The following is a 14,420-nucleotide window of genomic DNA, read 5'->3' as shown; positions in this document are numbered from 1 at the left end:
TGGTACCGGAAGATTAAACCCTGGGGTCACGAGGCAATGTACGTATATATGTGATATTTAAAGAGTGCAGTGGCCGTGAGAGTGATTATGTATGATCCTACGGTTTGAGTTTACTTCCTATGTGATAATTTGGTGGAAACTAAGTGAGATTGGTGTGCGTTTCTACGATTTGTTTTGTTGATAATTCAAATTATGATCTGGAGAATGCGATACTTGAAGACACTATGGACGTTTGGGATGCTGTTCTGCTGTCTTCAATCCTTTATTGGTGCCGCTACTACAATACAGGCGCATAGTAACACTACTAACCCTAAACCTGACGTAAAGTCACCCTTGTGGACGGTGAACGAGTCTTGTTCTCGTGTACACGATATTCCGGCTAATAGAAAATGTGCATTCGTACGTAACGTGACTGCCTGTCAGCCAGATGGCGGACTGATAAACTACTTCGTGTTTACACACTGTTGGATGCCAAATAATTTGGTACCATTGTCTGCTGTAATAATGGTGAGCATGTGATGTGTTTACTTCAAAGTTTACTGGTTATGTAACATAGTTCATTTGGTTGTTGTATTTATTCATATTTCTGGGAGCAACTGCAGAAGATTAGTAAGTGAATGTATGAGCAATGTGAGTGGTGTAAATTTATGTGTGTATGCCACAGTTTTTGCCCAGCATTAAAAGTCATGTCGGACAACCTTCGACTTAATCAAAATCTTGCCGTATCCTTTTGTTGTTTGTATTGATATTATCGAGTCATGTGTAGCTAGTGGTTGTATGAAGTAAAATAGAATTTTACGTTCACTGTATGCGTGGGTTTTTATTTTAGATATTAACAGAATGCATTTGTTTACTCTATACTCAGTTTGTCTGTACTAAAATTTTATCCAAAAAATAACCTAGCAGATATGTTTTATGCCAGTGGGGGTTAAAACCATTCACAGTTCATTACATCCACAGAAGTTCCCCTTTTATAAACAAAAATTAATGTGGGCCTTTTATTTCAAACCTTAATAATGTCACTTATTGGATACTATGTACTAAGCTCAATAACTGTATATAATGGTGCACTCCATGCAATGAGGTATACTAGAATAGAAAGGTAGCTAGCTATCGATCAATTGTGAATTGGTTATAAATCTGGGAAATTCATTATTCTTGTCTTTCGTCTGCTAACTTTTAACTGTTTTATTCTACATATATGTTGTCATTGGTATGTATTGGAAAGAAGCACATTCAGTATATATATATATATATATATATATATATATATATATATTCATATTGGTGTTCTCTGTAATGTAAATCTTAAACTGTCACTGTCCCTGTAATTGGAACCAAATTAATGTGAAGGATTTTGAAAGTTTATCTTAACCAGCACTTGTAGGGTGTAACCCTGTTAGCTCTTGGTAATGGAGCACCTGACATCTTTGGTGCTTATGCAGCAATCACACATGCCAAGGGTGGAGATGCTGGACTGGCTATTGGTGCCATATTTGGTAAGCCACACAGGGCTATTCATGATTGCTGTAACCACACATGGTTCATACTAAAGGTGCTGGCATCTTTGTCACTACGATAGTTGTGGGGGGAGTTGTGTTCTCCTTCTCATTCACACTAACTCAGCGGCCATTTCTGAGGGACGTCATCTTCTATATCATTGCCGTCTTTGCCACATTCTTTGTCATGTGGGACCATAAAGTTTACTGGTGGGAAGGAGCTGGTATAAAAGCGTTGCAACTGTTTTGACTGTTAACATCTGTTTCCCCACAGGTTTTATAGTGTTGTATGTTGTGTACGTGTTAGTGGTATTCATTGGCCGACTAGTGTACCAGAAGTTCCTTAAGAAGACACTAGGCCAGGGAGACATTCCTAGTAGGTGTTGCTTGCATGTAAAGAGGCTCATGCAGATGTATTTTATAGGACTTGTGAAATCTCCAGTTGGGAAAGAGTTGGGGGAGAATGGCTGTTCGCCACCACATTCACCCACTAATGACTCTGACTATCACTCGTTGAGCAATGCTCCAATGTCTCCTAGTATGTAACCATATTTGGCATGGTCATACAGTGTGATATGTTTCTTGTATAGCTGCACGCTCATTTGTTAGTAGGGATTTTCCAAAGGAATTTCCCCCTTTGAGAGAAGAAACAGAGGACTCTGAGGATCATAGTGTACCAGCACCTGTTAGAAATCAACGCAATCAGAACCAACACAACGATCTAGAAGAAATTCAGCAATTAGAAGACAGTTATGAAGATCAAATTTATGACCTCAGTATGGAAGGTCATGATCTTGAACACAGTATGCACACTAGTAATGAGATAATAACATCCAGTAATGAGTCCCTGGATAACCCCACTGCCATACTCCCTAAAGCAAAGTCATACAGAAATGTCAGAAGAACTTTGTCAGGTGCCCTAGAAGTAGGTGGGTATCTGGGTGTATCAGTGGCAGCTCGAGCCTCCCCACACATGGAGAGACGACATACTCCTCAGGAAGAGGAACAACAACAGCAACGATCAAGTGAGTTCCATCACTATTAGCTTGGTGGGTTAATTAGTGGGTGGGGTCTACTCGTATCGCACACAGTTCACACAAGCCATAAAAGTTTTCACACTTGCGGTTTTGTAAAAAAAACTTCGGTAATAAAGGGTTAAAAGTTGTCAGAAAATATTTTACATGATGGAAAATACCTTAATGAAATGGGCTTGGTGTATCTAACATCAGTTGTAATGATGTTTAAAGCCTTGCAGAAATACCAATTTATCGAATTTTAAATAATTATCTGATGCATAGCTGAATTTCCTGCGGACTACATAGACCCCACCAAATTGTGCAGTACTTAGCATATATATATCCTAAACTACTTAGTAACCACACCTTAAAATAATTGCAAATTTAGTTGTGTTGTTTATGTTTACATATTGAAAACTACAAAGTAATTACAACATAACAAAGATGGATAAACAATAGATGCAAATAGTCATTACCTTACATCTACAATTCTTTTTATTGTCATCTTTGTGCAAGGAAACCTTAAATAAATATAGATTGCTGGAGTTATGGTGTTCAGTTTTGCTGGGCATGGTGATCACACACCTTGACGATTTATGATATGTTCGCTTGAGGTTAGCGACGAATCAACTTATACTGTATACTCTAATAAAGCGGTCACCCTAGCCATATACTAGAACAGTTATCATGCTATGCTATATCAAACAAGTAGTGTTATTAAAAAGTAGATTGATAGAAAAAGTAGTCAAGCAAAGGGTATGCAGGGAAATTGTACCGGGAACGCCTGCCATCCTCCACTGCCAAACGGATTTCCAACCAGCATAATACCATCATTCTTCTGGTTAGGCGTGTTCTGCTTTGCCACGTGGTCACCCTCTGTGAGCTTTTGGATCAGCGAGTCTCTCAGGTTAGAGTCGCTTAACAACGCAGAGATTTGTTTCTTTCGTTCTTGCGTTTCTCCGTCTAGTTCTACACAGTTGTCGTCCTGAGTTCCATCAGCTGCCATTGTCAAACTACTAATCGCGTGCAGCAAAAAGAAAAGGTGGGTTCTGGAGTGCATGTGTGACCGGATATTGGACTCAATTTTCTATTTATTTTTGTATAGAGCTACTAATTGCTGTATTTTCACGTGTAGAAAGAGAAATACCAGTGTTACATGCAGCAAATTTCACTGAATATAATTATGGACTTTTCCACTTAGTAATATTGTATTACCATCATCCATGTATCTTGTTATGCTACTTATTATTGCTATCAATCATACACGCCAGAGCTCTCCCCAGCAAAATAAAGTAGAGGGATAAAACTGTTAGTTTGCTACCAACATCAAAGACATTTTGTTAATTTTACACAATACTTTTACCACATCAAAGAATTTTGAGCAACAACATAAGAGCACACAGTTTCAGACATGGTACAGAAATTATGATTGAGTCGATTTCACCATTATACACATTAGCAGAACTAAAGTTATTGTAACACAACCCTTGAAAATACACACCTTTGTGCTGGAAATGAAATGAGATACAAACTAGGTGGCATGCAATGTGTATATACCAAAAGGCACATGTGGACCCAAATCAGGTTTAACTGTGATCCTGTATGATTAGCTATTACTTGTGTCCTTGTGTCAGGCAATCATTAGAAAATTTGCATAAAAAGCTATTAAAATCTTGGAGAAACTCATTTTGTGTTTGGTAGTGATGCACTGATACCAATATCAGTATCAATCATTTAGGTGGTGTCAGATCAGTATTGGTTATGGTTTTTAAGTGCCCGATACCAAATCCATTACCATAATTTAAATGGCGTCACTAAGAATTGTTTTTCAAGCATGCAGTACATAGCAACTGTAATGGACCATTGCAAAATTGCTTGAAAAAAAGCAATTGATTATGATAAAAAGCAATTGATTATGATTGCTAGTACACAGGGGGGTTGGACAAGACCTTGTAAATGCGTAATAATATTGCGCAAGTACTGAAAGTATTTCACGTGAGCTGAATAGACCCTGTACAAAAAGTAGACAATGGGGCTCGACAGGGCTCGGTACATATTTTAGTTCTATTTAGTTTGTTGTTTGCAATGGTGTGATTCATGATTGGAAAAATGCTGCCATTATGGAGTAATTAGGTTCGCAATGATGAACGAAACAGGATTCATTGAAGCCATACGTGATTTTTTAATCATGGTGGCCACAAAACCAACAAGCAGTGCTATAAGACACACGAGCAAGTGTATTTTAAGTACTGTATTTGACCGGTTAATAGCCACGGCTACTGAAATATATCGGTATCAGATTCTTGTAAAAAGTAGCATCAGTGCATCACTAATGTTTGGATTAAATTTACTGCCAATGTGTTGTGTTTGATAATTGATACTTTACTACTTTTCACAGCATAGCATGTAGTACATACAGTTAATGTGCATCATTTAGTATGGTATATAGTACTAAATAGTAGGATTTGTGCTATCCTGCCAATATAATATTACTTTGTAGCTGAGAACACTCCACTGATACCACCATTTTTCAGACCAGTTGAAAAGCCTGACCATCCTGCAGTAAAGATGCTAAAGGCATTGTCACCAATTGATAGTGATTTCAAGTACCAAAAAATATGGTGGAAAATTTTAACTATAGTGAAGGTGCGTGTGTGTGTGCGTGTGTGCGCGCGCGTACGTGCGTGTAAACACGCAAGTGTGATTATGGGCATGATGTAAGTACCTGCTGATGCAATGCATGCATGCGTAAGTGTATGCAATGTGTGTGCTCGCTTAGTTTGAGTGTTACTATAATTTTATTTATTAATGCTTTACAGCACAAGTGCTGAAGGTCTGTAGGACACCTGGTCCTACAGCCTGCTCAAAGACTTTAGCTACTTAGACTTTAACTACTTAAGAAATAATATGATGTACTACACTGTATATGTTACGTTATTTACTATAGGCACCCATCACTGTACTATTAGCCCTCACAGTACCGGTGGTTGATGACTCAGAGACTGACCACTGCTGGAACAAGTGGTTGAATGTCTGTCACTGTGTAATATCACCTTGCTTCATCTTTATCATCACTGAAGGTATTTGTTACTACCTCCCTTGTTCCTTGTCACTTGTATCACTATTTATGTAGCTGGCTTTAAGATGATTGGAGGAGTATTTCCAGTGGGTGGTATACCACTAGTACTAGGTCTAATAGTTGCTGTGGTGGTGGCTCTGACCAGTAAAAATGATTGTCCACCAGTTTACCATTTTGTAAGTAATGTGATGTTATGATCTGGGTATCATAGTGTTGTTTTGTTACTAGTTGTTTGCCTGGTTGGGATTTGGCGTTGCCATTGTCTGGATCTACATTTTGGCCAATGAAATTGTCAATATGCTACAGGTATGGACATATAGCCGTTAGGGAAATTTCTATTCCCAGTCTTGATTCCCACCTCACAGGCACTTGGTATTATCATCAATCTCACCGATGCTATACTTGGCCTCACCTTACTAGCCTGGGGCAACAGTATTGGAGGTAGGTAATTGCCCTAAATGGTATTTCTGTGTTGAAAAGGATTCAAACAGATGCAATATCGAACTATACAATGGCCAAACAAGGCTTCCCTCGGATGGCAATTGGTGCTTGTTTTGGAGGACCACTGCTCAGTATCCTTTAATTAATCAATCATGTGATCCTTGTATTGGATCATGTGATGTCTTGTGATCCTTAACTACACACAGACATGCTTATTGGTATCGGAGTAGCATCAGTTGTTAAAGCAACAGAAGACCCAAGAAAATACTTTGATGTTGGTCAACTAGTTATTTTTGTGATGTCTTTAATCCCTAGTCCTTTTTAGATTGAGTTTTCTGATGTTGAGTTCTTCTGCGTCTGTTTTTTACTCCTCAGCTTGGTATCTTCACTGGTGGTAGTAACACTGGTGTTACGATTTAAGATGCGTCGTTGGTATGGAATATGGCTACTGGCATTGTATGGCTGCTTCATGGTGACCGCCATTTTAGCTGGCGTCAATGTCATTCATGTTAAACATACCCTTTACTAACCAACCACCTGTACATATACATCTCATTATTTTTAATAATTTATTATTATATTTTTACTATGGAAAAATATCTCTTGTATCAAAAGTTAGCTGATATTTTGTTCCAATGAACAATACAAGGTGTTCAAAAAAGCAATGTCTGTTAAATATGCGAGGTGTTATGTCATCCATAATTGTCAAATCCAGTCATATTGATGTGAACAGTACAGCTAATTGTGCACAATTACTAGTGTCCGTCATTGCACCATGTTCCAGTATGATCCCTGATATGGTGGTTGTTCAAGTGACAGTCAGAGGGTAAGTGGCTGATGCTTATTGAGTGCAATAGCTATAGCCATGCATGATGTCTGCACCGGAGTCAGTATAGTATTAGAGCATACTCTGGGGACGTGGAAATTTCAAAAAAAAAAAGAAAAACAGTCTCGGTCTGACCATAGAGGGGGGTATATTATCTATGGTGCTAATACCTCTTTGATGCGCTATTTGGGTAAGAATTGCGCGGTACACCTCAGTTTTGTGATCAGCTGGCAATGAAGTAGAGCTGGCTATGTTGCTGGGCCCTGGTGATGACATTCTGCTGCGTATTAATAGATGTTACTACCTCCGACCACTGACTCTGTGAGCGATTCTTGTTCCAGCGTGCGCCGTATTCCCTCAAGTCGACAATGCGCATTTGTACGTAACTACTAACGTGACGGACTGTGAACCAGAAGGTGGATTGATAAACTACCTGGAGTTTACATATTGTTGGATGCCTAATAATGTGATACCTTTGTCTGCCGCATAATGGTGAGCATGTGATGTGTTTAATAACACCTCAACTTGTGCTACCTTATATAGTTTATTTGGTTGTTGTACTTGTTCATATTTCTTGGAGCAACAGCTGAGAATTAGTGAGTGAATGACATGGGCAAGATGCCACGTCGCCCTGCTGGTCACAACTGGATGGACACTCTCTGGGCTGCAATGTGTTGCTCCCTACTGAATCAGGAGTTGGTTAGATGAAGCAGCCTCTGCCAGTATCTCTGCCTCTCCGGTAGAGGATTTTCATGGCGAGACAATGTAAAGAGTAGTGTCCGAACTAGATACGTAGTTAGCTAATATTGTAATTATCATTGTAATTGTGTGTGTGTGTTTTTTTTTCTCTTTTTGTACCTTTCCATGCCCACAGTAGTGCTCTAGGCAGCCTACTCTGTGGTCGCATGCAGTCTGAGGTTACACATGCTTCTTTCTTTTTCATTCCTGTACATATTTTCTCATGTAATGATGACCCTCTCTCTCTTATGTCATTGTTGTATGTGTCATGTCTGTCTGTCTGTCTTTGGATCACAGCTTATGCCCTTCGCTAACAGTGATGGCTGACAATCTACAACTGAATCAGAATCTTGCTGCATCCTTCAATTCAATTATAAGCTTCATAGTGTAATGTTACAGGTGTACATGGTTGTACAACAATAGAAGTGAGTTAGACTAAATGTACAATTGCACTAAAGGTAGCTAATCTGGTAAGTACCAGACCCTATAACACATTAACTTAACACTTAAAATTAGTACTTATATGTGACCGGATCTTGGAAAACCTACCTTTTGGGCACAAGCTAACTTTTTGGGAAAATTCAAATGAAGATTTCAACAATATTTTTTAAATTAAGTTTTTTGCACATTTGGATAAAGCAACTATTAAACCTTCTTGCTGTGAAGTTTCATACCCATAGCTTCTTTTTCCTAGGAGATATGGATGATTATATCAGACCATGTAGTAATTTCACATGCGTGGGACAACAAGTAACTTACAAATTGGGTGATTTGTTCAGGTACTGGAATGGCTAAAACTTAGTCTTAGACAATGATACATGGCATTTAATTGCAGAAAAGTACCAAGAATACTTCATTAAACTATCAGAAATGTCTTTCAAAGTATTTTAGGTGGTAAGAATGGAATTATTAGTAAACAAAGTGATTTGTCACCATTTGTCACCCTTAATCACCCACAGAACTCAGTACATTACCATAAAAGTTAGTTTGTAATGTACAGGAAAGAAAATCGGCCATATCTCAGGAATGCTTAAAGATATTGAGCTGAAATTTTAACACAAGATAGATGAGCACCTAGTACCTCATTTAAGCTATAAAACAGAAAATTTACCCATGCGCCAAAAAGGTAGGTTTTCCAAGATCAGGTCACATATACTGAATTACAATTAACTGCTAAGTGTATCAAAGTTGGGTGGCTTGGGATGTTTGGAGCAGATGCTACAGGGACACGTAAAATGGAAGCTATGTTGGTTGTCTGGATCGAAGTTTCTCATAAAATGCTGCCATAGGATTTTAGTTAGTTGAGATAACAAAAGGTTGAGTTAAGTCAATTACTGGTAAGCTGTTGAAAGTTTGAGGAAGTCTGTTGAAGTAGAAGTTTCTTTGTTGATTAGATGATATAAAAACATGTTCAAGTTTGTTACTGGAAGAAGACCTATATAATTTGATGAAGGATTTTATCAGAGATGTGTCAATGTAGTGATATCATTGATGCTACTCAAAATAGCTATATCAAGAGGGTGAGCCGTACAGAACAACACATGGTAGTTTTCTTAAATTATATTTATTCTGTGGCTGCAAGATCATCAACATCTAGCTATAGAATTTTCAGTGTGGATTCTATACCTCTTTACAGACTCCCAGATTAGTACTTTTATTTTTCACTGTACTGTGACAACAGCTATAGACTAGGTGAATATGCATGTTGAACACTTATACTGAGTATAGAACAGTGCATGGAGTGCTACACATCTCAGTAAATAAAATTTATTTAAAATTTGTAGACCATTGAAGACTAGAACTTTACAGAGTGATGTTACCAGCTCTATTAATTCTAAATGTGCTACCTGTAGCTAACTACTAAAACACCTTAACCAGTACTTGTAGGGTGTGACACTATTAGCACTCGGTAATGATGCTGGATTGGCAGTTGGTGCTGTTTTTGGTAAGTTGTGTTAGGTACCCTGGAATGTCACTGATATGATCATCTTAACAATAGGTGCTGGCATTTTGTCACTACAGTTATGGTGGGGGCAGTCGTGTTCTCTTTCTCATTCGTGCCAACCGAGCATCCATTTTTGAGAGATGTCATCTTCTACGTTATTGCTGTGTACTGTGCCTTTTTTGTAGTTTGGGACCACAAAATTTACTGGTGGGAAGCTGCAGGTGTGTGTCTAAAGCTAGGTGTTGTACTGTTAGACCATCATTCTCCACCTTCACTGCTGGCCTTGGGTCCTGCACTATAAACTGTGGTGAAAGTGACTAACAAATTCTCTAATAGAACATTTGCTAAATTAATGTACATGGAGCTTCAGGATAAATCAATAAATGTAGTTTCAGTAGCAATTTCTGTAGCAGCAGGCATTGTTGCTATAAGTCTTACAGCTACATGGTGACAGCAATAGTGTTAGTATGTTTAAGTAAAGCATTGTTGCATGCTTCTATTGTTATCTTCTATACTCATGGATACTACATAAAAGTGTTCCATTTTTTTCACTTAGTACCATTGTTTCATTTGCCTACAGGTTTTGTGATACACTGTATGTTGTGTATGTGTTGGTGGTGTTTCTTGGTCGACTGATTAATGAGAAAATAATTAAGAAAAAATTGGCAAAGCAAATATTCCAGGTGAGGATGTCCGACAAATTTCCAATATTATGATTTACATGGGGAGAATTTTATGATGTATACAGGGCTAGCAAAACCTGCCATGGAGGGAGCATTAGAAATGAGTCAGATGTCCTCACCCACAGCTACACCTAGAAGAGATTCAGATTTTCATTCCATGACAAATTTTAGTCTATCACCACCAGATGTGTGTGCGTGTGTATGTATGTGCCAATGTGGGTGTGTGCATGTGTGTGCGCATGCACTCTATGTATGCATTTATACAGTAAACATGTGTGTATGTGTATATAATATTATAATGTATGTATGTATAGTAAGTACATTTGTGTATAGTTATGTGTATGCGTGCGTGTATGTGCTTTTTTTAATTCTACATGTGATCATATTGGATATGTATGACCATAGTACGGTGGCATGTTAAGCGTTATTGTAGCATTACAGTCAAGTCAACATGGAGAATTCCCCAAAATCACTATTGATTCACCTGAAGAAGATTCTGAGTCTGATGAAGCAAAGGATCAAAGTGCTTCCTCAATGGTTCACAGCACACACAGTCAACAAGATCAAGAAATCCAACAAGATGAAAGCAGCAGTCAAGAGCAATTTGGGGATATTTTTTCATTAGCGACTGATGAAAGAAGAACACCGGGTGTTGGAAGAATGACCAAGTCCCTGGGTGGTCCCACTCACAGTCCTCCTCCTGAACTGACACAATCTTTCAGACACTTCAGAAGAGCTATGCCAGATGTACTAGAAGTGGAAGGGACTATGGGATTATCATTGATAGTCAGATCAGTCTCACAAGTGCAACGATAACTAAACTCCAAGGAAGCAGGAAAACAAGTGTGTACTGTTGACATTCAACAATGGAAACAAAGCCGGGAAGAGAAAGCATAATGGTTTTTCCCAATTGGCTATGGTCTGCATAAACTAGAGTAGAGGTCTTGGTTTCATAACACTAGCTGTAGTGAATTGGCCATTTCTGTGCTGCCACCTCAGTCCTGACTTTTTTCACTGACACTTTACATTAAATGATATGCATGCCACTCAGATGCCCTAACTCTGAATTAGCTACAGAGTGATAGGACAATATCTAGGGAATGAATGATGAATTTATTTTCCTTTAGTTTTAGCACCACTGCTGATACCAAATTTCAAACCAGCTGAGGAAGAGCCTGATCGGTCACATCCAGCACTGAAGTTGTTAAAGGGCTTATCACCAATTCCTAATGATTTCAAGCAGCAAAGAATATGGTGGAAAATTTATACTATCCTTTAATGTATACAATTAAGAGTTCATTTACTTAAATTATGAACTCTGGATACAACAACTGTATGTGTGAGGTGCATGCATGTACACTTTTGGGCATTATACTGACTAGTTTGCATGATTGTGTGCTTAATCTCTTCGTTCAAATAAGGTATTGAGATCCACACTTAGAAAAAAAGTTTATTCTCCCTACCATCCATATGTCTCCATGTAAAACTATACAATGGGAAGCATGGCAGACCCTACTATGGTACATACGCGTTGAGCTGGATCCTCAAAAACAATTAATAACTCACAATTGCTACATCGCACAGTCCTAAAAAATCCATCATTAACATCATGGTCAGGCTTTGATCTTGTATGGCTTCTTGTACAGTAATCCATGATCCTGACGTATACTATAGGAGTATATGAGTAAGGAAGTAAGGAATGACTGTCAGTGCTTACTAGGGTAGCATAAGGGAGACATAAGTTCACATGATCTCCAATAACACACTGGTAGGATTATAAAGTTCTAATGATTTTATGTTGAATCTTGGCAATGGTTAAGTAATTGTTCTCAATAGATTACCCTACCCAGTAGTGAATTCCATGGTAAAAATTAAATTGTTCAAACGAGTGCAGAGCCGTACATGCATTGTTAATAACACACTCAGTGGTGTGGCATGCTGACTTCTTGGAGTTCACTTCCATATGTCTTGATTAGCCTGTATAGTGTGTGGTACAGAGTCCCGTGGTGTTCTGTGTGATTTTACCATATCATTACCACAGGCACCCATCACTATACTATTAGCCATCACAGTACCACTGGTTGATGACTCACTGGCTGACCACTGTTGGAACAAGTGGCTGAATGTCTGTCACTGTGTAATATCACCTTGTTTCACCTTCCTTATTATTGAAGGTATTCACAGTTGCTATAAACCTTGTCCATCATGATATTGTTTGTGCTACTGTGCAGTGGGTATATATATATATATAAGATTGGAGGAGTATTTCCCACTAGTATAGTACTAGGTCTAATAGTTGCTGTGGTGGTGGCTCTGACCAGCAAAAATTATCAGCTACCAATTTATCATTTTGTAAGTATTTTGATATCATAGTGTGGTCATGTTGTCTAATATTAGATGTTTACCTGGTTGGGATTTGCTGTACCCATTGTCTGGATCTACAGTCTGGATCTACAGTCTGGCCAATGAGATAGTTGAAATATTACTGGTAATGAGCCATGTCATTATTTCTGACCCTAGTCTCAATACTGTGCATACAGACACTTGGTATTATCATCAACCTCAGTGATGCTATACTTGGCCTCACTCTACTGGCCTGGGGCAACAGCATCGGAGATAGGTAATTCATCCTAAAATTGTTGCTACCTGGTATTTACACAGACGCAGTATCAAACTACACTTTGGCCAAGCAGGGCTATCCATTGTTGGCAATGGGTGCTTGTTTTGGTGGACCGCTTCTGAGTATCCTTAGACCTTACTGAACGATGGTAGCTAGTATGTATAAGCATATATGATCTGTCCTTAACCACACACACACAAGACATGTTTATTGGTATTGGAGTAGCTTCACTTGTAAAGCAGTGCAAGATCCAAGAGATTATTTTGATGTAAGTTGACTAGTATCATTCTCACATGATATTTGTCCATTTTTCAGATTGATTTTACTGACGTGGAGTTCTTCTGTGTTGTTTTCTTGCTCTTCAGCCTGGTATCATCATTGGTGATAGTAACACTGGTGTTGCAGTTTAAGATGCGCCGATGGTATGGATTATTGCTATTATGTGTGTGTACATCTGCTTCTTGGTGACTGTCATACTAGCTGGCACTGATGTTATTCAATTTACTGTAAAATAATTTGTACATGTTGTGTATGTAAATTAATTTATTCTCATTGTAATATGAAATCCATCTTTCAGGTATTCACGAGAAAGCATACACAGACATTTAAATTGGTTTCCACTGTAGCTAACTGACTGTTCTATTAGAGTATAATGCCTGACTGTACTTCAGAATGATACTATAGTATATCATACCAATTAAATTGATGTTTGCAATCATGTGAGAAATTATTGCTTAACTGAGATAAACGTTTAGTATGCGTCCTGGATTCTTGATTTTGCCAAATACCTGAAGTCTTAATTTCTTAATGTTCCAGTAGTACAAAAGCAATGATTTCCATGCCCCTGGTCAAAACATTTTTGGATATATTGGGACAACATATAAACAGGGAGATAAATAAAATCAGAACTATAAACCCATAATAAATGATTTTACTGAATGATAATAGTTGTGTGCAAATTGTTTTATCATTTGTGACCCAAATATACTATCAACAACTATGTGACAATCACTGACTCATAAAGATTTATTTTTCTTTCCTATATATTTAGCTTTTAGTAGTAGCTAGCTAACTGCTCTCTTCATGCAAAATATTAAAGTGAATACCATGCATGCATGCATACCATGGCAGCTGAATGGAAGATTGTTAAGTATTAGAGAATCTGGACATAACCATATTTTAGATGTTAGCGGAATCAGCTGTTTTTTTCTAAGAACTACTGACGCATTTCTGGTAATAGCCATAATTTTTATTTGGATGTAAGAATTAATGTTGAGGACTACATGACACATCAGGTAATTGGACTGAGGTCACAACAACAACTTGCGATATAAAAAGGGCTAACCGAAAGCAAACCTCCTGAGTCTGTAAGGTTAGTAAAACTGGTGGCATTGCTGTTAATAAATCTATGAGTATAGGATCAATAAGAAGAACAGTTAAAAAGAAGAAAACAGTCAAAGGATTCTACCAGTGCTGGGAAAGAAGATAGTTTAAGAAGAAGACTAGACTGAAATTTACTATTTATTTTTTTATTGCTGCTGAATCATTCAGTAAAATCTAACAATATTGAAAA

General features: G+C 38.0%; 1 protein-coding gene and 1 long non-coding RNA gene across 8 annotated transcripts; both read left to right on the top strand.

Moving 5' to 3' along the window:
* On the top strand, positions 1 to 6,658 carry LOC136242402 (mitochondrial sodium/calcium exchanger protein-like). The gene is made up of 16 exons (XM_066033824.1): positions 1 to 507; positions 557 to 609; positions 665 to 722; positions 1,388 to 1,499; positions 1,556 to 1,723; positions 1,774 to 1,875; positions 1,924 to 2,037; positions 2,090 to 2,524; positions 5,016 to 5,161; positions 5,463 to 5,595; positions 5,649 to 5,770; positions 5,823 to 5,900; positions 5,960 to 6,035; positions 6,086 to 6,166; positions 6,242 to 6,309; positions 6,361 to 6,658. The coding sequence occupies exons 1-16, from the start codon at positions 193 to 195 to the stop codon at positions 6,562 to 6,564; spliced, it is 2,265 nt and encodes a 754-aa protein (XP_065889896.1). The 5' UTR covers positions 1 to 192; the 3' UTR covers positions 6,565 to 6,658.
* Positions 6,659 to 7,868: 1,210 nt separating this feature from the next.
* LOC136242403 (uncharacterized) lies at positions 7,869 to 14,419 on the top strand. Of its 7 annotated transcripts, none has more exons than XR_010694540.1 (9): positions 7,869 to 7,954; positions 9,487 to 9,544; positions 9,599 to 10,227; positions 10,293 to 11,507; positions 12,269 to 12,579; positions 12,889 to 12,969; positions 13,049 to 13,115; positions 13,163 to 14,219; positions 14,266 to 14,419. It is a non-coding gene; the product is annotated as an uncharacterized lncRNA (long non-coding RNA). The 7 variants fall into 7 exon arrangements; XR_010694543.1 differs by lacking the exon at positions 7,869 to 7,954 and having other exon boundaries at positions 8,792 to 9,544; positions 10,293 to 10,418; positions 11,355 to 11,507; XR_010694542.1 differs by lacking the exon at positions 7,869 to 7,954 and having other exon boundaries at positions 8,793 to 9,544; positions 10,293 to 10,418; positions 10,661 to 11,507.
* Position 14,420: the final 1 nt, after the last annotated feature.

This window comes from Dysidea avara, chromosome 13, assembly GCF_963678975.1.
Source record: "Dysidea avara chromosome 13, odDysAvar1.4, whole genome shotgun sequence".
Lineage (NCBI taxonomy): Eukaryota > Metazoa > Porifera > Demospongiae > Dictyoceratida > Dysideidae > Dysidea > Dysidea avara.
This window is presented reverse-complemented; position numbering and strand designations above follow the sequence as displayed.